This window comes from Dipodomys merriami, unplaced genomic scaffold (genome assembly GCF_024711535.1).
Source record: "Dipodomys merriami isolate MVZ:Mamm:240054 unplaced genomic scaffold, mDipMer1.0.p SCAF_271, whole genome shotgun sequence".
Taxonomy (NCBI): domain Eukaryota; kingdom Metazoa; phylum Chordata; class Mammalia; order Rodentia; family Heteromyidae; genus Dipodomys; species Dipodomys merriami.
This window is the reverse complement of record NW_027204171.1, coordinates 979,516-1,003,790: the sequence shown is the minus strand read 5'-3', so window position 1 is coordinate 1,003,790 and position 24,275 is coordinate 979,516. Positions and strand designations below refer to the sequence as shown.

The 24,275-nt window shown below is 55.8% G+C and overlaps 2 protein-coding genes across 2 annotated transcripts; one reads left to right on the top strand and one right to left on the bottom strand.

Moving 5' to 3' along the window:
• Window positions 1–8,412: 8,412 nt before the first annotated feature.
• Sncb (synuclein beta) lies at window positions 8,413–17,188 on the bottom strand. The gene is made up of 6 exons (XM_070036437.1): window positions 16,934–17,188; window positions 16,303–16,432; window positions 12,835–12,876; window positions 12,571–12,689; window positions 9,213–9,302; window positions 8,413–8,833 (listed from the first exon to the last, which is right to left on the bottom strand). Exons 2-6 carry the CDS (start codon window positions 16,421–16,423, stop codon window positions 8,801–8,803), a joined length of 405 nt encoding a protein of 134 aa, XP_069892538.1. The 5' UTR covers window positions 16,424–16,432; window positions 16,934–17,188; the 3' UTR covers window positions 8,413–8,800.
• On the top strand, window positions 17,142–24,206 carry Eif4e1b (eukaryotic translation initiation factor 4E family member 1B). The gene is made up of 7 exons (XM_070036551.1): window positions 17,142–17,273; window positions 20,190–20,359; window positions 20,570–20,665; window positions 21,178–21,241; window positions 22,436–22,549; window positions 22,691–22,830; window positions 24,092–24,206. The coding sequence occupies exons 1-7, from the start codon at window positions 17,142–17,144 to the stop codon at window positions 24,204–24,206; spliced, it is 831 nt and encodes a 276-aa protein (XP_069892652.1).
• The last annotated feature ends 69 nt before the right edge of the window (window positions 24,207–24,275 follow it).

Sequence of the window (24,275 nt, the reverse complement as noted above, 5' to 3'; positions counted from 1 at the left end):
TTACCCTTTGAGCCACAGCTCCACTTCTGGCTTTTTGGTGGTTCCTTGGAGATAAGAGTCTCAGACTTGGGGCTGGGAAGGTGGCTCAGAATACATGAGGCCCTGGGTTCGATTCCTCAGCACCACATAAGCAGAAAAAGCCAGAAGTGGCGCTGTGGTTCAAGTGGTAGAGCACTCACCTTGAGCTGAAGAGCTAAGGGACAGCGCCCAGGCCCAGCGTTCAGACCCCCACAACTGACCAAAAAAAGACTTTCCTGTCCAGGCTGCTGAATTTGGACTATGATACTCAGATCTCAGCTTCCTGAATAGCTAGGATTAAAGGCACGAGCCACTGGTGTTTGGCATGAGGTACAGCCTTTAAGTAAGGTGTATGTATGCTCTGTCTGTGCAGGTTGTTGGCGGGGGGGGGGGGGGGGGATGGAGAAGGACAAACCCATGGTTCTGGAAATCCTGTGCTTCAGGGATTCACGTGTAGAATGAATTCACAGGGACCCCCTACCTCCTTGGGGTGTGTTGACCCTCACACGCACAAGCATCCTTGTGTACACAATACACACCCTAGGGATGGAAATAAGGCTCATGTACCATTCATAGACTCCCTGAATATTCGGAGGCCCATATCTCCTATGGTTGTTGCTGTTTTTGTCTATCATGGGGTTTGAACTCAGGACCTGGGAGCTGTCTCTGAGCTTTTGTGCTCAATGCTAATTAATGCTCTACCCCTTTGAGCCACAGCTCCACTTCTGCTTTTCTGGCGGTTCATTGGAGACAAGAGTCTCGTGGACATTGCTGCCCGGGCTGGCTTTGAACCGTGATCCTCAGATCTCATCCTCCTGAGTAGCTAGGATGACAGGCGTGAGCCACCAGCACCCGACTCTCACCTCCTTCTCTTTAATCTTTCAGGAGAGTCAGCCTTATCGATACTGTTACCCCAAAGATGAGGACACTGGTATTTGGAGAGGTTCAGAATTTCCCTGGTTTGCATGCGGCTCAAGTGATAGGGTCACTTCCTAACAAGTACAAGAACCTGACTTCAAATCCCAGTACCACCAAAAAAAAAAAAAAAGAAAGGAGCTGGGAGGGTGGCTCAGTAGTAGAGTGCTTGCCTTGCATGCATGAGGCTCTGGGTTCGATTCCTCAGTACCACATAAGCAGAAAAAGCCAGAAGTGGCGCTGTGGCTCAAGTGGTAGAGCGCTCGCCTTGAGCTGAAGATCTGAGGGACAGTGCCCAGGCCCAGAGTTCAGGCCCCACGACCAACAAAAAATAACAAAAACAAAACCCAAAAAGCTGCATTCATGGAGCTAGAAAGGGACAAAACTGGAAGTCACCAGCCATAGTCAGATAGACAAGAAATTTACTACTAGAACTTCCAGAACCTTGGGCTTGTCCAGCTAAGTTCACATACGATGCCTTCCCCCACTTACACACACAGAGCATACAAACACCTTACTTACTTAAAGGCCCTGACTCACGCCAGGGTGCCCGTGCCACACCTGCACACATCCTGCTTGGTCAGTACGGATATCCAATGCTCAGAATCATCTGAGAGGCCTGAGAGGCCTGGCTTGGATGGATGAGAGCAAAACCTGATGCCCACACAGACCACCAGTCCCCTCCCCCTTCCCCCCTCCCCTCCCTACACTAGCAGCTGCAGGCAGGCCCTGGCCCGGACTGGGGGCGGCCCTAGAATTTACATGGGTGATTCAGCCTGAATCACCGCCCAGCTGCTCCTTGGCAGCCCCTCCCCCATTCTGCCTGTAGAATCAGTTTGGAAAGCAGAGGTAGGCCTTGGGGTGGGGGACAGAGAGTGGTCACGGGAGTGGGAGGCAATCAACGATGGAACACTTAAAGGCATAAAAGATCCTCTGGACCAGGTGTTAGTGATGTACACTTCTAAACCTAGCAACTCGGGAGGCTGAGATCTGAGGATCCCAGCTCAAAGCCAGCCCCAGGCAGACCAATTTGAGACATTATTATTATTACTATTATTATTATTTTGGTGGATGGTGAGGTTTGAACTCGGGGCCTGGGCGCTGTCCCTCAGCTCTTCAGCTCAAGGCAAGCGCTCTATCACTTGAGCCACAGTGCCACTTCTGGTTTTCTGTTGGTTCATTGGAGATCAGAGTCTCACAGACATTACTGCCTTCCCCAGGCTGGCTTTGAACCGTGATCCTCAGATCTCAACCTCCTAAGTAGCTAGGATGACAGACATGAGTCACTGGCTCCAGGCTGAGATATTCTTAGTTCCAATTAGCAACAACAACAAAAGCTAAACTGGGTGCCGATGGCGCACACCTGTCATCCTAGCTACTCAGGAGGCTGAGATCTGAGGATCGTGGTTCAAGAACAGCCCAAGCAGGAAAGTCCATGAGACTCTTATCACCAATGAGCCATCAGAAAACCAGAAGTGGCGCTGTGGCTCAAGGGGTAGAGTGCTCGCCTTGAGCTGAAGAGCTGAGGGGCAGCGCCCAGGCCCAGAGTTCAAGGCCCACGACTGGCAACTAAAAGCTAAAAGTGGAGCTGTGGCCCAAGTGGTAGAGCACCAGTGTCTGGTGAAAAAGCTAAGGAACAATGAATGACACGGGCCCTGTGTTCAAAATGCAGTACTAACATGTGCACGCGCATGCACACGCACACATACACACACACACACACACACACACACACACACACACACACACACACACACACCCTAAGCATAGTCACACAGTTGGTGAAATGAGAGATCCAGGAAGGATCTCAGACCTTCTGGTCCATTCTGTAGAAGGTAAGCTGGGAGCTGCCATGCACTAGGTGAGGGGCACAGGGAGCGGGGGGGGGGGGGACAGGGGGGAGGGCAGGGAGCAGTGGGGGGGAGCATGTGTTGGCCATGGGGAGGGTATTTCAGCGGCACTACAGGGCGTGGTAGGGGTAGGATGGTGTGTGGCATGGTTGAGTCATGATTGGAGCCTCGCAAGGGTCATGTGTGTGTGTGTGTGTGTGTGTGTGTGTGTGTGTGTGTGTGTGTGTGTGTGTGTGTGTGTGTGAGTGTGTGAGTGTGCCGGTCCTGGGGCTTGAACATAAGTCCTGGGCACTGTCCTGAGCTTTTTTTGCTCAAGGCTGGTTGGTACTCTATCACTTGAGCTGTTCCTTCATTTCTGGCTTTTTGCTGGTTCATTGGGCATAAGAGATCCCCTGAGCTTTTCTTGTCTAACTTCACACTTGCCTGACATCACCCTGCGACCCTCAGATCTCAGTATCCTGAAGTAGGTAGCTAGGACGGCAGACTTGAACCACCAGCACCTAGCTTCTTGCAAGAATTCCTTTTTAAAAAATTTTTGGTTGGTTGTGGGGCTTGAACTCAGGGCTTGGCACTGTCTCTGAGTTCTTTGGCTCAAGGAGAGCGCTCTATCATTTGAGCCACAGCACCACTTTCTGATGGTTCATTGGAGATAAGTCTCCAAGACTTTGCCACCTGGGCTGGCTTTGAACCCCGATTCTCAGATCCCAGCCTCCTGAGTAGCTAGGATGACAGGTGTAAGCCACTGGTACCAGGCTTGCCGGGGCCTCAGTTTCCCCCAGTTGAAAAAAAAATGCATCCAGGCCCCTATTAAGAGACATGAGTGAAATCACACTCATCTGCCCTTTAGAAGCTGGGAAGAACTTCACAAAGGGCTGGTGTTTTTTTGTTTTTGTTTTTTTTACATTCTGCTTTATCCCTTAGAAAAAGAAAACATCTGTGGGTGCTGGGCAGAGGGGCATTGTGGGCTTCTGGAAGCCTGGGGGTGGTGCTGGGGGTGGTTAGTGGGTGACATCTCTTCTTTTTCCCCCCTGCCTGGGTTCTGTATGGTCTCCCCCCTCCCTCAGCCCAGACATCCGTTTCTAGGCAACGGGATGGATGCAGAGATGGTTCGGAGGGGAGAGAGAGCTATAAATAGGGAAGGGAAGAAAACAAAAATAAAGTTCCAGAGAAAGCCTAGAAGCGGCATTACTTGGCGGCGGGGGGAAGGGGGGACCCAGAAAAACGATGAAAGGGCAGTTTTCAGGTTAGTCGCTGAGCAGGAGTGAGGAAGACTCAGAGGCTGGAGGAGAGCTGCTCAAGGGGAAGGAATACAGACAGAGACAGAGAAAGTCTGGACCAGGAAGAGGGGCTGGAGGCTGAGATCTGGAGCAGTCTGATGGGACTATGTCTCTGTTCATACAACATCCTGTCTGTGCACATGCACACACACACACACACACACACACACACACACACACACACCCTACCTGCCACATTCATTCAATCATTCCACGTTTCCTCTTCACCTTTTCAGACACCTGAGCTACCACCTTACATTCATGATTCCAGTCGCTTCCTTTGACTATCGCATTTTGCTGTGGATGTGTGTGTGTGCACGCGTGCACACGCACGGGCATGCCAGAACTGAGGCTTAAACTCAGGGCTTCATGCTCTTGCTTGGCTGTTTTGCTCAAGGTTGGTGCTCTACTACTTGAGCCACGGGCTCTATTTCCAGCTTTTTGCTGGTTAGTTGGAGAAAAGAGTCTCTCTTAGATCTATCTGCCTGGGATGGGCTTGAACTGGGATCCTCAGATCTCATCCTCCTGACCAGCAAGGATTATAGGCATGAGCCGCCAGTCCTAGGACCTTCTTATTTATTTTTTTTTGGGGGGGATGAGATCTTGGGATTTAGCACAGACTGAGCTAGAACTTGAGAACCTTCTGCCTTAGGTCTCTCAGGCTCTCTATTGTTAGAACTACTGGCAATGAGCCTCCATAGTGGGCTTTGTTGATCATTAGTAGTGGCTAGCTGTGAGCTATCAGGACAAAAATACAGGGCTCTTTCCTGATACCCCTTGGGTTGTTCTTATTGTTTTGTTTTTTGTTATTCCAGTACTAGGGCTTGAACTCATGGCCTCACAATCATGCTTGGCTTTCTCCACTCAAGGCTGGAGCTCTATCACTTGAGCTACATCTCTTTCAGACTTTTGGTGGTTGATTGGAGATCAGCATCTCTGGGATTTGTCTGCCTGGGCTGGCTTTGAACTACAAGCTTCAGATCTCAGCCTCCTCAGTAACGCGGATGACAGGTGTGAGCCACCATGTCTAACTTGCAAGCATATGGTATACATTGCTAGATGATTGAATGAACATCCACACACAGAGAACATATTTCTGTTCACGTATTAACATAGATACAATACAGCACACACACACACATCTCTACCACTGATGTGATTACAAAGAACACGCACATCCCCAGGTGACAGCGGCTCACGCCTGTCATCCTAGCTACTCAGGAGGCCACTGAATGCAAAAAAAAAAAATGAAGCAAGGGCTAGGGAGGTGGCTCAGTGGTAGAGTGCTTGCCTTGAGCTGAGGGGCTGCACCCAGGCCCTGAGTTCAGGCCCCAAGACTGACCAGAAACAAAAGCGAGAGCACAAGGTTCGGAGTTCAAGCCCCAGTATGGGTACATGAGCGCATGCGTACACACATATTCCTAAGGCATTCTGCTTTGGAGTCAGGCTTGATACAATGTGGCTTTTGCCAAATCCCAGCAAACCTCACTAGAACAGGTAGTTTGGCCTCTGTCCCTCCCTTCCCTCCTTGGAAAACTGGGGCTACAAGAAGGTATCCTGGAGAATGGTTTCAAGGGGGAGGGCCATGTCTTTGAGCACTTGGACAATGGCTGTTAGCTTGTGTGGCATGGGAGGAACTGGATGGGCTTTTACACTTGCACACAGTTGGGGTGGCCATGCATGGCAGCTTCTGCTGAGCTTCTTGGGCCTGTGCCAGGTATGCATCTCAAGTGACCCCCCTCCCTTGCAGATGAGAACACCGCCCTCTCAGTGGGGCCAGGTGGAGGGCTCCCTGCCTAAGAAGGAGGAAGAGATCTCCCTCCAGGTCAGCTGGTGAACCTGGTTTGAGCATCTAAAACTGAGAATCAGGTGCTGGATCACAGGTCGGTTCATGAACATGGGCAGGGGAGGGAAGGGAGAAAATGGTGGCACCGATCAGAAAAGGTGCAGGCCAAAGGCACTTGCATTTAAACAATTTAAAGTCGTGCTGGGTGCCGGTGGCTTAGTTCTGTCATCCTAACTGCCCAGGAGGCTACGATCTGAGGCTAGCATTTTGAACTCAGCCTGGAGAGGAAAGCCCGAGAGAGACTCTTATCTCTAATTAACGACCAAAAAAAGCTGTAAGTAGGGCTGTGGCTCCAGTGAAAAGAGCGCCAGCTTTGAGTGGAAAAAAGCTAAAGGACAGTGTGAGGAGGTCCTTGAGTTCAAACCCCAGTACTGATGTACACACTCACACATATACACACTTAAAGCCTGTGCTGGAAGATTGAATCGATTCAAACTCAGCCCAAGGGCTATGAGTGTAACAATCCTGAGGATTGAGGTTACACTTACACACACACACACATACACCATATGCTTCAGCCCAAGGTGACCCGGGGCACACGGGTCTCCTGCTGCCTTCAAAGCCTTCCTTCCCAGGCTTGGCATTCACTCCTCCGACGTTTCCACCAAGGGCATAGGAGAAAGAAGAGCCAGATTCTTCCAGCTCGGCTCCTGGAGATGGAACCCCGGGTTTCCGCTTGGATCTGAGGTCGGATCGGGGTAGGAAGTGGGTTGGGGGGTGTGTGGGGAGGGGGGGTGTGGAGGGGCTCTGCGGCAAAGTGAAGCCCGGATCCCGCACCGAGTGGGACAGACGGTGGAGGGGGGGAGCGCTGCAGCGAAAGGAGGGGCGCTGCACCCACAGGGCGGATGGGGGAGATGGAGGCGGAGTCCGGAGCTCCGGAGCCAATGAAAGCAGGGATCTCCACCCCTGGCAGGTGCAGCCCCGCCCCCTCCCCAAGCCCCGCCCAGGCACCAATGAAAGCAGGGATCTCCGCCCCTGGCAGGTGAAGCCCCGCCCCGGCGCCAATGAAAGCAGGGATCTCCGCCCTGGCAGGTGCAGCCCCGCCCCAGCACCAATGAAAGCAGGGATCTCCGCCCCTGGCAGGTGCAGCCCCGCCCCCTCCCCAAGCCCCGCCCCAGCACCAATGAAAGCAGGGATCTCCGCCCCTGGCAGGTGCAGCCCCGCCCCTCCCCAAGCCCCGCCCCGGCGCCAATGAAAGCAGGGATCTCCACCCCTGGCAGGTGCAGCCCCGCCCCCTCCCCAAGCCGCGCCCCAGCGCCAATGAAAGCAGGGATCTCCGCCCTGGCAGGTGCAGCCCCGCCCCCTCCCCAAGCCCCGCCCCGGCGCCAATGAAAGCAGGGATCTCCGCCCTGGCAGGTGCAGCCCCGCCCCAGCACCAATGAAAGCAGGGATCTCCGCCCTGGCAGGTGCAGCCCCGCCCCCTCCCCAAGCCCCGCCCCAGCACCAATGAAAGCAGGGATCTCCACCCCTGGCAGGTGAAGCCCCGCCCCCTCCGTTAGCCCCGCCCAGGCACCAATGAAAGCAGGGATCTCCGCCCCTGGCAGGTGAAGCCCCGCCCCCTCCATTAGCCCCGCCCAGGCACCAATGAAAGCAGGGATCTCCGCCCCTGGCAGGTGAAGCCCCGCCCCCTGACCAAGCCCCGCCCAGGCACCAATGAAAGCAGGGATCTCCGCCCCTGGCAGGTGAAGCCCCGCCCCCTCCATTAGCCCCGCCCAGGCACCAATGAAAGCAGGGATCTCCGCCCCTGGCAGGTGAAGCCCCGCCCCCTCCATTAGCCCCGCCCAGGCACCAATGAAAGCAGGGATCTCCGCCCCTGGCAGGTGAAGCCCCGCCCCCTGACCAAGCCCCGCCCAGGCACCAATGAAAGCAGGGATCTCCGCCCTGGCAGGTGCAGCCCCGCCCCTCCCCAAGCCCCGCCCAGGCACCAATGAAAGCAGGGATCTCCGCCCTGGCAGGTGCAGCCCCGCCCCCTCCGGGTTCCCCGCAGAGCCCCGCAGGGTCGCGGCCCCCGTTCTTCTCCACGCTAGGCGATGACGGGGAGGAGAGGGGATCGGGTGCCCTCTAGCGCCGAGCTGGAGCCCGCGACGCCGCATTCCCGTGGCTGCCGGGTGATGCTCTCTCCCCGCCCCCCCCTCCACCCCACCCCCGTCCGCGCATGCGCAGTGGCCGCGGGGGCGCACCGCGCGCGCCTCGGCGGTGGTAGTGATGACGATGATGATGATGGTGGGGAAACACCTGCACGCGGGGCCGCGCGCACCCCCAGAATCTCCACACACCCCAGCAGGTGGCGCCCGAGGCCACGCTCCCCTCCCCCCTCTTCCCCCTCCCCCCAGTCACCCGCGCGCCCCGCACCTCCGAGCACGCGTGGGGCCCCCCCCCCGGGCCACGGCGAGCGGGGAAACCCCCCGATCCCAGGGGTGGGGGCGATCCGTGGCACCCCGCGCCCCTCCCCCTCCCGCCCCCCCAAAGCCCATCTGCGGCCCGGCCCTGCCCAGGCGGCGCAGGCTACAGACAGATTGGCTTTATTCTTGGACACGCGGGGTGGGGGGCGCTGGAGGGAGGGAGGGGTGGCGACCGTCGTGGGGTCAGGGGCTCCCAGGGAATAGTCTCAGACCCCCCCCCATCCAGTCTACGGCCCCCCCAAGGGTAGGATGCCCGGGGTGGAGGAGGACAGACAGATGGACAGAGAATGAACACAGGCTCCGAGGAAAGGAAGTGGGGTCGGGGGTTGCCTGGGAGTAGAAGGAAGATCTCGTGTTTGGGGGGCTCAGGAGAGGCGGGGGAGGGGGAGGCAAAGTAGGACAGCCCTGGTTCTGGGGTTTGGGGGGGCAGGATGGGGCCGATCTGGGGGACAGGAAAGAAATTGTGCTGTTGGTGAGGACGGATCCTGGTCCTTAGGCCTCTGGCTCATATTCCTGATATTCTTCCTGCAGCAGGGGGAGGAGGGGGGCAGAGCAAAGAAGAGCACAAGGGAGGTGGAGGGGGGGAAGGTGATGTTGGACACCCCCCCCCAAAGGCCAAGCCCCACCCCCCCTCCAGGAGGAACAATGCATGCTGCACCCCCTGTGTGTGTGTGTGTGTGTGTGTGTGTGTGTGTGTGTAAACCTGCAGTCTATGACAGCACAGATATTCCTTAGGCCCCATCGCTCCTCCCCTCCCTTGCTCCCGCCTCTTGGAGGCGTGGCTTCTTGAAGAGGCTGCTCCAGAAGCCCCCTAAAAGCCCAGCCTTGTGCGTGTGCAGGGACCGCCCACCCCAGCCGTTTCCAGGGCTGCCCAGGGCCCCGCCCAGGCACCTGCTGGCCTCACCTGCGGGGGTTCCTCATAGCTCTCCCCTTCGGGTTCCATCAGGGGTTCAATCAAGGGCTCCTCAGCAGCTTCCTGGCCCACTTCCTCTGGCTGTGAGGAGTGGACAGAGAAAGACAGGGCCTGTTCAAGGGTGGCTCAGAGACACCCCTAAAATCCCAGGCTGCCAACTTCGGGCTTCTTGGAAGGAGATGGGTTATAAATCGTTTCTTAGGAAGCGTCTTAGAAGTAAGGTGAAGGACTAAGTCCCGGAAGCAGGGGAGTCGGAGCAGGTGCAGGGTGGATGGGTGGAGGTCGCGGAGCTCCCAACGACACATCTACCCCTGTCTCCTTCCTGCCAGGCTGGGCCATGGACTTTAGGACCCCTGGGAAAACCTGGGCAGCTTCCTCCCTCCGGGGGCTGGAGAGAGATAGAGGCTCAGCCCAGGGCTGGACAGGGGCTCTGAGCCATTCTTTGCCCAGCCACCTTCCACCCATCCCTCCCCCAGGGCCCAGCCTGGCCTGCTTTCTTCCCCGTTGCTATTTTAAGATAAGCTGGAAGCAACAGCTCATGGTGTTGCTTGGATGTATGAGTTAAGACTCTCCCCTCCCCCACCCCATGCATCTGCTGCCCAGATGGGCACAGAATGGCAGGCAGACATGGGGTGTATATGTGGGGGAGAGGGGGGGTAATGGCTAGACACATGGCAGGCCATCTGTGGGCGAGAACATGTATATGCACACGCAGTTTAACCTATAATTAACAGGCCTGAGACCCTGAGGGGGGGGATTAGCACTGAGGTTGGCATTCCTCTGGCTTCTTCTACCCATCCATAACTTCATCTGCTCACAGGATCCTGTTTAGCTGGCCCCTGTGCACACAATGAGATCGACTTGGTTTATTCTCTGCATTGGAGAGATGACCCAGGAAATGAGGGGAGAGTTTGTTGACCCCCCCCCAAATCACACAACCAGGAAGGAAACAGTTTTACAGACCCAAGTGTTGGAGACTCAGAGGTAGAGCACCTGATTAGCATGCTCTGGATACCCAGCAATCCTTTCCCCCCCACACACACAAAAGTAAATAAATACATACAATAAAAAAGATTTCAGACGGAGTGAGCACATTTGTTTGGAAAGAATGTAAATGGCCGGGCACCGGTGGCTCACACCTGTCATCCTAGCTACTCAGGAGGCTGAGATCTGAGGATGGCAATTTAAAGCCAGCTCAGGTAGGAAGGTCTATGAGACTCTTATCTCCAGGCTCATGGGGGTCTCTGCAGGCCGGTGGATAAACACCCAGAATGCATGCTCATCCTCTAGCTCACTGCATACATCTGAGGATGAATACAGGCACCTACAGCAGGGGGCTGGGAAGGTGGCTCAGTGGTAGAGCGCTTGCCTTGCATGCCTGAGGCCCTGGGTTCGATTCCTCAGCACCACATAAGCAGAAAAAGCCGGAAGTGGGGCTGTGGCTCAAGTGGTAGAGCGCTCGCCTCGACCAAAAAGAAAAAAAATGTGCTTAGGACCCCAGGACACTCTAACTCAGCATACCTGTGATCACGTGGTCCCCCAGGGACAGACACACAGCTCCCTAGATCCTGGGCTCCACAATCTCTCACTGGGAAATGGCTCATCCAAAACGCAGGCATATATATACGTATATACGACACATATGACATACACACATATCACTGGAACTGCAGTGCTAGCATCACCTATTTGTTATTCTTGGGGTTCACCTCAAACCTAGGCATACCAGAAATGTAAGTATTCGCTTTTTAATGCCAGTTCAAGGACTTGAACTCAGGGCCCGGGTGCTGTTCTTGAGCTTTTGTGCTCAAGGCTAGTGTGCTATCACTTAAGCCACAGCTCCAGTTCCAGCTTTCTTGGGTAGTTAATGGAAGATAAAGAGTCTCATGGGCTTCCCAGCCTGGGCTGGCTTTGAACCATGATCCTCATGATCTCAGTCTCCTGAAGTCGTGAGGATGACAGGTGTCACTCACCAACACCCAGCTGAAATCTAGGTATTTTCACTTAGCCTCCTGGTGACTCTGACTGATACTCATAGTTTTATTTTGTTTTGTTTCTGTTTCTGTTTTTTTTTTTTTTTCTTTTTAAGACAAGGACTTGCTAAGCAGCTGAGGCTAGCCTTGAATCCAAATCCTCCTGTCTCTGCCTCCTACGTGCTAGGATTACAGGCGGGCACTGTCCTGCCCAGCACACACTGCAATATGAGAATGTCTGAGGTATGTTGTCAGGTACAGAAACATCACGGGACTTACCCAGGGTGACACAGCTAAGAAATAGTGGAATTAGGATTTGAATCCAGTTCTGTGGTGCTCAGGAATTATAGCTCTTTCTCTACCAGTTTTGTTTTTGTTGTTTTGGTCAGTCATGGGGCTTGAACTCTGGGCCTGGGCGCTGTCCCTCAGCTCTTCAGCTCGTGGCCAGCACTCTACCACTTGAGTCACACACCGCTTCCCGTTTTCTGGTGGTTCATTGGAGATAAGAGTCTCACAGACTTTCCCGCCCAGCTGGTTTTGAACCGTGATCCTCAGCTCTCAGCCTCCTGAGTAGTGAGGATTATAGGTGTGAGCCACTGGCACCTGGCTTCTACCAGGTTTTTTAATTGTGTGTGTATGTGTATGTGTGTGTCTGTGTGTCTGTCTGTGTATGCTAATACTGAGTCTTGAACTCCAACCATGGGTGCTGTTGCTTAGTTTTTTTTTTTTCACTCAAGGCTGGTGTTCTACCACTTGAACCACAGCTCCACTTCCTACTGCTCTTTTACTTCCTGCTTTTTACTGGTTCATTGGAGATAAGAATCTCATGGAGGGGCCGGGAAGATGGCTTAGTGGTAGAGCGCTTGCCTAGCATACATGAAGCCCTGGGTTCAATTCCTCAGTACCACATACACAGAAAAAGCCAGAAGTGGCGCTGAGGCTCAAGTGGTGGAGCGCTCGCCTTGAGCAAAAGAAGCTCAGGCACAGTGCCCAGGCCCTGAGTTCAAGCCCCAGGACTGTCAGTTAATAATAATAATCTCATGGATTTTCCTGCCTGGGCTGGCTTTGAACCTCTAACCTCCCATCTCAGCCTCCTGGGTAGCTCAGATGACAGGCATAAACTGCCAGCTTAGTGGCTTGCTTTATTTATTTATTTTTTTCTTTACTATCTTTTTTGCACGGAAGGAAAACCAATCACCGCAGGACCCGCTGCAACAATTCCCCGTTCAATGAGATGACAGGAACGCACAACCAGGGACACACACAGATAGTGTGTCTCTCACGGGAGCATCTGTGCACAGCAGCGTCTGAGCTCCAGGCTGGCTGGGGCTGGAGGGGATGGACAGGGCAGCTGTGGGCCTGAGAGAATCACTCACCTTCAGGTCGGTGGGGAACTCCTCTTTCTTGACCAGCCCAGTGGCTGCAGCGATGTTGCCAGCCCCGGAGAACACAGCACCTCCTAGGTGTGTTGCCTGCTCCTTGGTTTTCTCAGCCACTGGAGCCATGAAAGATGTAAGGTAGCGATCAGGAAGGGGAGGGGGAGGATACAGATGCCCCTTATATAGTATCCCAGGGCCTGCCCTCCCCAAGAGGACTTGGGACCTCTGGCTCCCAGTAAGTACAGGGTCAGGGCTGGGTACCTGAGGCCACACCTTGTACCACGCCCTCCCGTGTCTTGCTTCCTGTGGGAGGAGAGAGAATGTTTTGAGGGGGTCTAAGCTGAGAAAACAGATCCAAGCAGCCCTCCTCCCTCCCCTTTCCCCCCCTCCCTTCCCCCCAGGCTACGGGAAGGGGCGGGGCTGAGGGACCCAGGTGGACTGCAGGTTTTCTGTCTGCCTTGCTCTTTCTTTGAGCTTGCTCCCCCGGCCAAACAACTCCAGCCCCATCCCAATCACCCTCAACCCCCCACCCTTACTTTCTAGGCCTTCCAGATCTCCCCCTAACCTGACACCCCCCCTCCACTCCTACTGGATGTTCGTAGAACCCCAGATCTGTGGCAAAGAAGCGCGAATTCTATGAGAAACAGAGCACCACAGGCGCGCACCTGTCATCCTAGCTACTCAGGAGGCTGAGATCTGAGGGTCACAGTTCGAAGCCAGCCCGGAGAAGGAAAACCCAACGAGGCTCTTATCTCTAATTAACCTTCTCCCCCCCCCCAAAAAAAAAGCTAGAAATTGAGTTGTGGTTCAAGTGGTAGAGTGCCAGGTTTGAGCAAAAATGCTAAGGGAGTGTCCAGGCCCTGAGTTCAAGCCTCAGTACCAACACACACACACACACACACACACACACACACACACACACACACACACACACACACACACACACACACACACACACACACACACACACACACACACACACACACCCCAAAGTCCATAGGAACCTCTCCTCACCACGAAAGTTCTGTAACAGTCAGCAACCAGTAAGAGGCTGACTGCCATTCAAATCAGGCTTCTTCATTCAAACTTCCTGCCTCCAATCGCTTTATGAGCCTGTGGCCGCCCAGCCTGAGACACAGGTGGGCCTATGTGTTTTGAAAGGTGCCCTCCTACAGCCTACAGCAGCAGCAGCCTGTGCCCTGCTCAGTCCTGTGCCTTCTAGATTCTCTCTTCCTGCGTTTCCTCCCCAGAGTGGACCATCTCAGATTGGATCTGTGGAGTTTTAAGGCCAAGATGCTATTGAAGATACACGTGTGACATGGGCTGGACCTGCCCTTACTGAAGTGGTTGATCACTGGGAAGGGCAAGATCTCGAAGGGACGACAGGCAGTGGTGGTTCACGCCTGAAATCCTAGCTACTTGGGAGACTGAGATCTGAGGATCATGGTTCAAAGCCAGCCCGGGCAGGAAAGTCCATGAGACTCTTATCTCCAGTGAACCACCAGAAAGAACGGAAGTGGTGCTGTGCCTCAAAGTGGTAGAGCGCTCACTTTGAGCAAAAAAAAGAGCTCAAGGACAGTGCTCGGGCCCTGAGTTCAAGCCCCACCACCACCACCACCAACAACAACAAAAGAATGAGGAGTGATTTGGGGTGAGGGTCCTCTAGGGTGTGGGGAAATCTCTCATGTGGAGGATTTAGTATTCCAGACAACCACAGATTCAGAAATAGGCCTCTGGGCAGGCAATGGGGAGAGGCTAGAAAGGAGGTACGGTAAGAAGGCTGCGCATGTCCAGAGCTAAGCTAAGACCAGCCAGAAGGGGAGATGGGTTTGGGGTCCACCCATTCGTTCCTCCCATAACTGCTCATCTGTGTATACTTTCGGCAAGGCCCTGGGCCAGTGGCTCACTCTGAAGAGGTAGGAAAGAGAGAGGGAGAGAGAGAGAGAGAGAGAGAGAGAGAGAGAGAGAGAGAGAGAGAGAGAGAGAGAGAGAGAGAGAGAGAGAGAGAGAGAGAGAGAGACCGTGGCTGGACCATTAGGGTACAGATGCCAGGCTGTGGGGAGTTAAGGGCTTGAGGGTACATTCTAGAAAAGAGCCGTGGCTCCAGGGCAGGAAAGGAGCAAGAAGTGTTCATCTCAAGTAGAGGGTGGCGTGGCTGCAAGGAGGAGAATCTATTATTGACAGTAGTGTGTGCAGGGTGAGAGATTTGTGTGTATGTGCACGTGTTCAACAGGAGGGAAAGGATTAGGGGAAGAGGCATGGAGCTGGGCCAGGAAGGTAAGGCCAAACAGGTATGGTCTCCATCCTACGGGTCTCCTGGGGTGCACTAACCCCCCAGAGGCTCCTTCCTGATGTGGTCATTACCATAGTGCCAGTCCCTGGCTTGTAAAGGTCTTGCCCACCAATCTGATCTCATCTACAGTGCTTGCAGCAGCCCCTTCCCACCCATCCAGGGCCTTTCTGCCAATCCCCCCCCACCCCACCCCACTTCCCCATCCAGAACTACCTTTTTCTTTCTTTCTCCCCCCCCCCTTTATTTTTAAACCATAGGTGAAAACGGGACCCCCCCCCTACACCTCTGCTTCTGGGTCACATCTCAGCATGGAAACGCTCTGTGTCATGATCTGGGCAGCTTCATTCTCTGCCCAAGCTACACCCCCCCCCCCCCCCCCGTCCCCACCATGCATGCATGCAGGGTGACCAAACAGCCTCCAGGGGGTGGCCACCAAGTCATTTGCACATTTCCTGTGACCTAAACCCCCCAGCGGTGGTGACCTTGGGCAAATGATCCTTCCCTCCTATGACCTTATAGGAAATTCAGATCTGCTTCATACAGGTAAAACCTAGAATGGCCAGACAGCTCCAAAAAGCCCGAGTTTCCCTCCCACCATTGGCTTGCTCTTTATATAAATGATCCTTCCACACTCAGGGATGAGAGATTTTAACCACCTGGCTTGTCGGACAGCAGTGGGCTTCTCCACAGGTACTGAGTGGTGAAGGAGCCCCAGAAATAGCAGGAGGGGCCACAAGGGAGTGGGCAGGGCTGGGTAGTGCACAGAGCTGGGTTCAAACACCAGCTTCCGGTGGTGGTGGTGGTGGTTTTCCCAAACCCCAGCTGTATGACCTTGGTGAAGGGGTGAACTCCCTCAGCCCCAGGCCTCAGCTTCCACCCGCCACAGGACAGGCTGGGAACATTCCAGGTGGTGTGGATGTCATGGTACTTGTCCGAGAGGGAGGGTTCACTATCACAGGATGTGTGTGTGTGTGTGTGTGTGTGTGTGTGTGTGTGTGTGCACTGGGGTTGGAACTCTGGGCCCGGGTGTTGTCCCTTAGCTTTTCTTTTTCCACTCAACGCTGATGCTCCACCACTCGAGTCATACTTGTCCTTCCGGCTTTTTGGAGTTGATCATTGGAGCGTCCAGAGACTTTACCTGCTCTAGCTGGCTTTGAACCTGGGCCCTCGCTCCGATCTGCGCCTCTTGAGTAGCTAGGATCCTGGGCCTAGCCTGGGATTTGTTAATGACAAGACTAAGGACAACTTGGCTGCCCCCCAATCAACAACACTGGGGCCCCCCAATTTCCAGCTGAACCCCCCACCCGGTCCCCCCCATGTCCCCCAGTGACCCCCCCTGCTGACCCTGCCCCATCTGCTGACTCATATAGCCTCAGGCTCCCCCCTTTACTCCCTCTGGGGGGGAACCCCACTCTCCCCCCCCCAGCGCCGCCCACCGACGTAGAGGACGCCCTCCTTGGTCTTCTCGGCCGCCTCGGTGACCCCTTGCTTGGTTTTCTCGGCCGCAGCCACGACGCCCTCCTTGGCCATGGACAGGCCCTTCATGAACACGTCCATCCTGGCGGCCTGGAGTGGGGAGGGGGGGCGAACACACGCGCGGGTGCGCCGGCTCCGCACCCTCCCGCCCGCCCCTCCCGAGGGACCTGGGGATCCCCAGGCCTGGGGATCCAGACCCCCCCTCCTCCTCCCCCTCCTCCCCCCCCTGCAGTGAGTCCCGGCGTCCTTGAAAGCCGGGGACGCAGAGGTGGAGAGGGGGGGCCTTGGATCTCTGCAACCCCGCAACCTCCAGACACCCCGGGGGCGGCTGGCACGCACGCACACGCATGCACACACGCGCACACGCATGCACGCGCATGCACACACGCACACACGCATGCACACGCGCGCGCGAGGGTCACACGGCCCCGCACGCCCGCACACCACGGGCACGCTCACGTGCACCCCGTGCCAAGCCCGTGCAGACGTCCGGACGCGCACGGACACCGCGGGGACCCCCCCGCACCCCGCGGACGCCCGTCCCCCCCGACCCCCCACCTCCTCCCGATCCCCGGCGCGCGGCCGCCTCACCTGGATGCGGGGACGAGCCGGGGATGGAGCGGTGGCTGCGGCGCGGACGCCGGCGGGGGCCGGGCAGGGGTGGGCCCGGGACGCGGGGACGGGGACGCGGGGTGTCCGGGGCAGGCGATCGGCCCGCGCTCGGGAGCTCGCTCTGGGCCTCCCGGCCTGAGCAGGCCCGCGGCGATGCCCGGGCTCTTGGGGTGCGGGACCGCCGAGGATGCAGCTGGCGTCCGGCTCGCCTGCGCGCTCGCTCGGGCTCCGGGTCCCGCGCTGCGGCAGCTCTGAGCTCAGCGCCCCCCCTGGCGGCCGCGCCGCCCCCTCGGCCTTGACTGACAGGGGGCGGGAGGAGGTCCGCAGAGCCGCCCTGGGCCCGCCCCCGCCGCCTTGACTGACAGGGGGCGGGAGGAGGTCCGCAGAGCCGCCCCTGGGCCCGCCCCCTCGGCCTTGACTGACAGGGGGCGGGAGGAGGTCCGCAGAGCCGCCCTGGGCCCGCCCCCGCCGCCTTGACTGACAGGGGGCGGGAGGAGGTCCGCAGAGCCGCCCTGGGCCCGCCCCCGCCGCCTTGACTGACAGGGGGCGGGGAGGGTGACAGCCCCGCAGAGCCGCCCCTGGGCCCGCCCCCTCGGCCTTGACTGACAGGGGGCGGGAGGCGATCCGCAGAGCCGCCCCTGGGCCCGCCCCCTCGGCCTTGACTGACAGGGGGCGGGAGGAGATCCGCAGAGCCGCCCCTGGGCCCGCCCCCGCGGCCTTGACTGACAGGGGGCGGGGAGGGTGACAGCCCCGCAGAGCCGCCCTGGGCCCGCCCCCGCGGCCTTGACTGACAGGGGGCGGGAGGAGGTCCGCAGAGCCGCCCCTGGGTAGGCCCCGTTAGTCTTGACTGACAGGAGCGAGGGGTGATCGCCGAGCCGCCTCTGAGCCCGCCCCCTCGGCCTTGATTGGCAGGGAGGGCAGTTCCTAGCCCACCAGGATGGAGAGATGAGGAAACAGTTTTGTTTTGGGGGGAACAGTGCTGGGCCTCTGGATCTTGCTTGGCTTTTTCAGCTCGAGGCTGACCCCCTGGTACTTGAGCTGCACTTTTTGCTGGTTAACAAGTTAAGAGTCTCACAGATTTTTTTTTCATGTTTTCATTGGTTTGGTCCAGGCTGGCTTTTAAACCTCCATCGTTCGCTCTCAGCCTCTTTCTTGAGTAGCTAGGACTACAGGTATGAGCCTCTGACGCCCGGCTGTCCACATTAGAGGAAGGAAGGGACTTTGGGGCTGTAGGTACAGCTCGTGCAAAGGCACTGTGGCCAGGAACACTGGGTGTTTCTGGAGAACCAGGGGAGGGAGGCAGTAGCCAGCCTCTCCAAGTCTGGCACTCTGCAAGTTGGCACACATTTTCTTTTTGGAAGGCAATTTGGCAATGTTTACCCAACGCATAAATGCATGCTCCTTTTTTGAGCCAATAACCTACCCTTCCAAGAATTCATTTTGTGGATCTCAGGTCGTACACATACACACAGACATTGGGGATGGGGGTGGGGAGAAGGGCTCCTGAGAACATGGTATATTGTATATATGAGGGGCCATTCCAGCCAAAGTCTCCAGCTGCGGGCCCAGCTCCAGCCAGCATCCTCTGCCCCACGTGGGAGGGACAGCCAGACGCCCACCCTCCGTGAGCCTGGCCGGAAACCCGGATGGGCTTCACCTGAGATGCAGATTCCTGCCCGTGGGTGTGGTGAGTATCACAGGGGCTGAGACTGAGGCCACCCTAGGGCCCTCTACCCCTTGGGCCATGCCTCCAGACCCTTTTGGCATTGGTTCTTTTTCCTGGCAAGGTGTTTGGCTTTACATCCAGGGCAGCCTGGACCGTGATCCTCCTATTTCATGTTTCCATATGTTACTGGGGATGACAGGAATGTACCACTGCACCCAGACATTGATTGAGATGGAGTTTCTCAAACTTCTCCTCCTCCTCCTTCTTTTTTAAATCAGTCATGGGGCTTGAACTCTGGGCCTGGGCGCTGTCCCTCAGCTCTTCAGCTCAAGGTGAGCGCTCTACCACTGGAGCCACAGCGCCACTTGCGGTTTTCTGCGTGGTTTATTGGAGATCAGAGTTTCACAGATGTTCCTGCTTGGGCTGGTTTTGAACCACGATCCTCCAATCTCAGCCTCCTGAGTAGCTAGGATGACAGGTGTGCTTTTACTGATTGTTTTTCTGTTTGCTTGTTTTTCATTTCATTTTTTCCCAGTCAGAGCCCTTTATTTTTTGCCTGGCCATGTTTGATTGTAACCCTCCTGTCCCTGAGAACTCCTGAGTAACCGGGATTACAGGATGGTACCATCACACCTGACTAGAATTGGTATTTTTTCTTTTCCAGGTGGAGCAAGGGATTGAACCCCATGCTTGCTAGGCAAGTACCCTGCCTAGCAAGTACCCCAGGTATTTTCTTATTCAATATTGGTGTGTGTGTGTGTGTGTGTGTGTGTGTGTGTGTGTGTGTGTGTGTGTGTGTGTGTGTGTTGTACCTATACTGGGACTTGTACAACTACTTTAAAATAATAATTTGTTTTTTTAGAAAAGAAAAGTCAGCTAAAAAAAAAAGTAAATGCAAGGGTAGACCCTATAATTTGACTGTTACCTTCTTTCCTTCCTTTTTTCTTCCTTCCTTCCTTCCTTTGTGCCAGTACTGGGGCTTGAACTCAGAGCCTGGGCTTTTTGTCCCTTAGCTTTTTTTTTTTTTACCCAAGGCTGGCACTCTGCCCCCTGAGCCACAGTCCCCTTCTGGCTTTTTCATGGTTACTTGGAGAGAAAAGAGTCTCACAAACCTTCCTGTCCGGGCTGGCTTCAGATCATGATCCTCAGAACTCAGCCTCCTGAGTGGCTGGGATTCCAGGCGTGAGCCACCGCAGCCCAGCTTTCCCTTTGTTAATTCCCACTGAGAGGTCAGCCTGCCTGGTCTCAGCTGGCTCCAGCCAGGGCCCTGGTCACTAACTCCTTATTTATAGGAGGATTCTGATTGCCAGGGCTTCTCCCTGCATGCACCAGGGCTCAGGTGTCGCAGTGGCTGATGGGTTAAAAGCCAGCAGCTGCGGCCCCTTTAGCTGCTGCATTCTGGGAAACTGGGGCCTTGGGTATGGCTACCTCCAGCTCTGTAAGTTCATCTGCCTGTCCCCTTTCTAGAACCAGCCACCAAGCGGGGGGTGGGGGGAATGACAAAAGCGGGTGTTGCGGGGACAGTTAGGACCGTGGCTTACCCCCACCCCGATTCCTTTCGTGGGTTAGGCAGATCTAGCTGAGGGTGGACCAGAAGAGTGGGAGAAGGAGCAGAGGAAAGAAGGGGAAGAAGAGAAAAAGAAGGAAGAGAATCAGCGCTGTCCCAAGACGCTGAGGAGGAGGGCTCGGGGTGAGGGTCTGGCAGAGGTCAAGCTAGACTTGCACCCGCTGCAGAACAGGTACTGAGGGACTGCGCAACTGAGCACAGACCCCTGCTAACAGACCAACCTCCTCTCATTCCGTGACCCTTTTTTCTCTGGGAGCTTAATCCACCTTGGTGGGGAGGAGGAGGGGGTAAAGAAGTGTGTGTGGGGGTTATGTTCCAAATCTAACTTGCCCAGGAAGGGGGGGGGTGCCTCCCTTTCAGCCCTCTGCTTTTCCCTGCCCAGGTGGGTTCTGTGGTTCTTCAAGAGCGACCGTGGCCGGGCCTGGCAGGACAATTTGCACCAGGTCACCATGCTTGACACGGTAGAGGATTTCTGGGGGTGAGTGTCTCCCCTTCTTATGGCAGGGGTGGTAAAACCTACGCTCTGATTGTGTGTGTGTGGTGGTGGTGGGGTGTTTGCTCGCTACACAGCCAGGATGCTCTGCTAATGTTTGTTGAGGGCTGGCAGAGGTGGGGGGAAATGGGCAGAGGCCAGGGGGCAAAACCTCCCCCATTTTCAATGCTTCTGGTATTTGTATGTGTGTGTGTGTGTGTGTGTGTGTGTGTGTGTGTGTGTGTGTGTGTGTGTGTGTGTGTGGTGTGTGTGCACCCTCAGGGTGCAGCTTTGTTGGGCTTGGGGGGGGGGTTGGGGAAGGGTATGGAGGAAGATAGGTTTGGGTAGGGCAGTAAGATGGGCCAGAATTCCAGGTAGCCAATCTGGGAGATGTGAAAGGGGGAGTGGCCAGAACTGGTGGGCGTGGCCTACAAAGCAGGGCGGACTGGGGCCTACAAAGCCATGGCTCTCCAGATGGGTGGGGTGGGGATGGGGTCTCTCTCTCTCTCTCTCTCCAGGGTGTACAGTCACATCCAGCTGGCCAGTAAGCTCTCTCCTGGCTGTGACTATGCCCTGTTCAAGGTAAGCTTTGTCCCCAAAAGGGACAGGGGGAAAGGGCTGGTGTCGTCCATTTGTGCTCAGGGGCAGGGGCCGGGCTGGGCAGGCCCTGGGCAGCCTGTCAGGGCAGAGGTTGGTTCTGATTGGAGGAGCTGCTTTAGGCCCTGGACAGCCTGTCAGGGCAGAGGTTGGTTCTGATTGGAGGAGCTGCTTTAGGCCCTGGGCAGCCTGTCAGGGCAGAGGTTGGTTCTGATTGGAGGAGCTGCTTTAGGCCCTGGGCAGCCTGTCAGGGCAGAGGTTGGTTCTGATTGGAGGAGCTGCTTTACCCGGAGCTCAGACAGAAGTGGGTCAGGCCTGAGCTGTGCCTTCAAAGATGCTTTAAGAGCGAGGAAGGAAGGTGGACACTGGGGTGGCTCACGCCTGTCATCCTAGCTACTCAGGAGACTGAGATCTGAGGATTGTGGTTCAAAGCCAGCCTGGGCAGGAAAAGCCGAGCAATTCTTCTCCAATGAACCACCAGAAAACTGGAAGTGGCGCTGTGACTCAAGTGGTAGAGCTGAAGAGCGTAGGGACCAGCACCCAGGCCCAGAGTTCAAGCCCCATGACTGACCAAAACAAAAAAAGAGAGAGAGAGAAGGAAAAATGAAAGGCTGGAAGTCTGGAAGGAGAGGGAGTATAGAGTCAAAGGAGTCTGGATTTCTACTATATTTTTGGTCAGTCGTGGGGCTTGAACTCTGGGCCTGGGCGCTGTCCCTCAGCTCTTCAGCTCAAGGCGAGCGCTCTACCACTTGAGCCACAGCGCCACTTCTGGTTTTCTGCTGGTTCATGGGAGATAAGAATCTCACAGACTTTCCTGCCCCGGGCTGGCTTTGAACCTCGATCCTCAGATCTCAGCCTCCTGAGTAGCTGGGATGACAGGCGGGAGCCACCAGCACCCGGCCTGTTCTTCTTTGTTGTTGTTGTTGCTGCTCAAGGCTGGTGCTTTGCCACGTGAACCACAGCTCCACTTCTGACTTGATTTCTGATGGTGCATTGGAAATAGGAGTCTCGGGCTTTCCTGCCTGAGGGGCCTTTGAGTGGCGATCCTCAGATCGCTGCCCCTTGAGTAGCTGGACTGACAGGTAGAAGAATTCCGTTGGCACTGGACTCACATCTCCAGCTGACAGTGATCCCTCCCCCCTCTTCCCTTCCCCTTCCCCCCCCCCCGGCCCCCTGCAGGATGGCATCCAGCCCATGTGGGAGGACAGCAGGAACCAGCGAGGTGGCCGCTGGCTGGTCAGCCTGGCTAAGCAGCAGCGCCACTGCGAGCTGGACCGTCTGTGGCTGGAGACAGTGCGTGGCTGGCTGGGCAGGGGGTGTGGCCGGCTGGGCAGGGGGTGTGGCCAAGGGAGAGCCAATGGTCTCAAGGGTGTCCAATGCCATGCCCTGATTGGCGTTCTCACATTCCCCCCCTGCCCTCCCCCTTGGCTGCAGTTGCTCTGTCTGATCGGGGACAGCTTTGAGGAGCACGGTAGGGAGGTGTGTGGCGCTGTCATCAACATCCGTCCCAAGGGGGACAAGATCGCTGTGTGGACAAGCGATGCGGAGAACCAGGCCAGCGTGCTGCGCATTGGGTGAGGGGCTAGCTCTGTCCTGGGGGTCCGGGGGGAGAGGGAGAGGATCCTGTGTGTAGGATTGGCTTGGCATCCTCCAGAACTCTCTACATCCTCTCCTCCTCTTTCCTTACCCAAAAAGGGTAAAAGGCCAGGCTCCGGTGGCTCAGGCCTGTCATCCCAGCTTCTCAGGAGGCTGAGATCGGAGGATCATGGTTCAAAGCCAGCCCGGGCAGGAAAATCCATGAGACTCCTATCTCCCATGAACCACTCAGACAACCAGAAGTGGCACTGTGGCTCAAGTAGTAGAGCGCTGGCCTTGAGCTGAAGAGCTCAGGGACAACGCCCAGGCCCTGAGTTCAAGCCTCATGACCAACCAAAACGAAATGGGTAGAAGACTGGACACTGAGAGGATTTCTATCAGAACCCTGCATTTATGTGAAAGGACTCTAGTTTGGGAGCTAGTATGGTGGTTCTAGGACTCTAGTATGGTGGTTCACACTTGCAATCTTAGCTGCTCAGGAGGGTGAGAACTGAGGATCCTGGTTCAAAGCCAGCCTCTGGGAAGTAGAATGAATGGCTCAAGTGGTTGAACACCAGCTTTGAGTGTGAAAAGCCAAGCAAGAGTGTAAAGCCTTTTGTCTGTGTGTGTGTGTGGGGAGGGAGGGGATGGGAAGGAAAAACTAGGAGAAAGCCAGGAAAGGGCTGACATTTTCCAAAAAGAAATGTACTCTTTGCCTGACGAATGAAACTGTTACCCTTCTGTACCTCACCTTTCTAATAACCACAACAATAAGCCGGGAGCTGGTGGCTCACACCTATAATCCTACCTACTCACGAGGCTGAGATCTGAGGATCGTGGTTCAAAGTCAAACCAGGCAGGAAAAGTCTGTGAGACTCTTATCGCCAATGAACCACCAGAAAACTGGAAGTGGCGCTGTGGCTCCAAGTGGTAGCGTGGTAGCCTTGAGCAAAAGAGCTCAGGGACAAGCACCCAGGCCCTGAGTTCAAGTCCCACGACAGACCAAAAAAAAAAACAACACCTAAACAACCAATAAAACCAAAACACAATAAAAAAAAGAGCACAAGGCCCTGAGTTTAAGCCCTAATTCTGGCACAAGAAAAAACAACAATAAAACAGGGGTCTAGTTTGTGTAAGGCATACAAAACAGATGCAGCTGTGGCTGGAATCAGGTGGAGGTCTGGACTCGAACCCAGATCATCTCATCTCCAGGACCCACTGCTGAGAGCCTGCATCCTCTCTCCTCTGTGCATTCTGCAGGCAGGTGTACAAAGAACGCCTAGGCCTTTCCATGAAGATGATCATCGGGTACCAGGCCCACACCGACACAGCGTCCAAAAGCAACTCCCTAGCCAAGAACAAGTTTGTGGTGTGAGGGGTTTGGGGCACTTCCATTCATTCACGTGCAGTTGGCCGGTGTAAGGGGGTTTGGTGGTGGGAAGAC

Bases quoted from the DNA above. Each gene is read 5' to 3' on its own strand.
- Eif4e1b (XM_070036551.1), top strand. From the start codon at position 17,142: ATGCAGCTGGCGTCCGGCTCGCCTGCGCGCTCGCTCGGGCTCCGGGTC. The intron at 20,666-21,177 runs GTGAGTGTCTCC...CTCTCTCTCCAG, and splicing joins ACGGTAGAGGATTTCTGGGG to GGTGTACAGTCACATCCAGC. The intron at 22,550-22,690 runs GTGCGTGGCTGG...CCTTGGCTGCAG, and splicing joins ACCGTCTGTGGCTGGAGACA to TTGCTCTGTCTGATCGGGGA.
- Sncb (XM_070036437.1), bottom strand. From the start codon at position 16,423: ATGGACGTGTTCATGAAGGGCCTGTCCATGGCCAAGGAGGGCGTCGTG. The intron at 12,690-12,834 runs GTACCCAGCCCT...TCATGGCTCCAG, and splicing joins GGTACAAGGTGTGGCCTCAG to TGGCTGAGAAAACCAAGGAG. The intron at 8,834-9,212 runs GTGAGGCCAGCA...CCCCTGCTGCAG, and splicing joins GCTATGAGGAACCCCCGCAG to GAAGAATATCAGGAATATGA.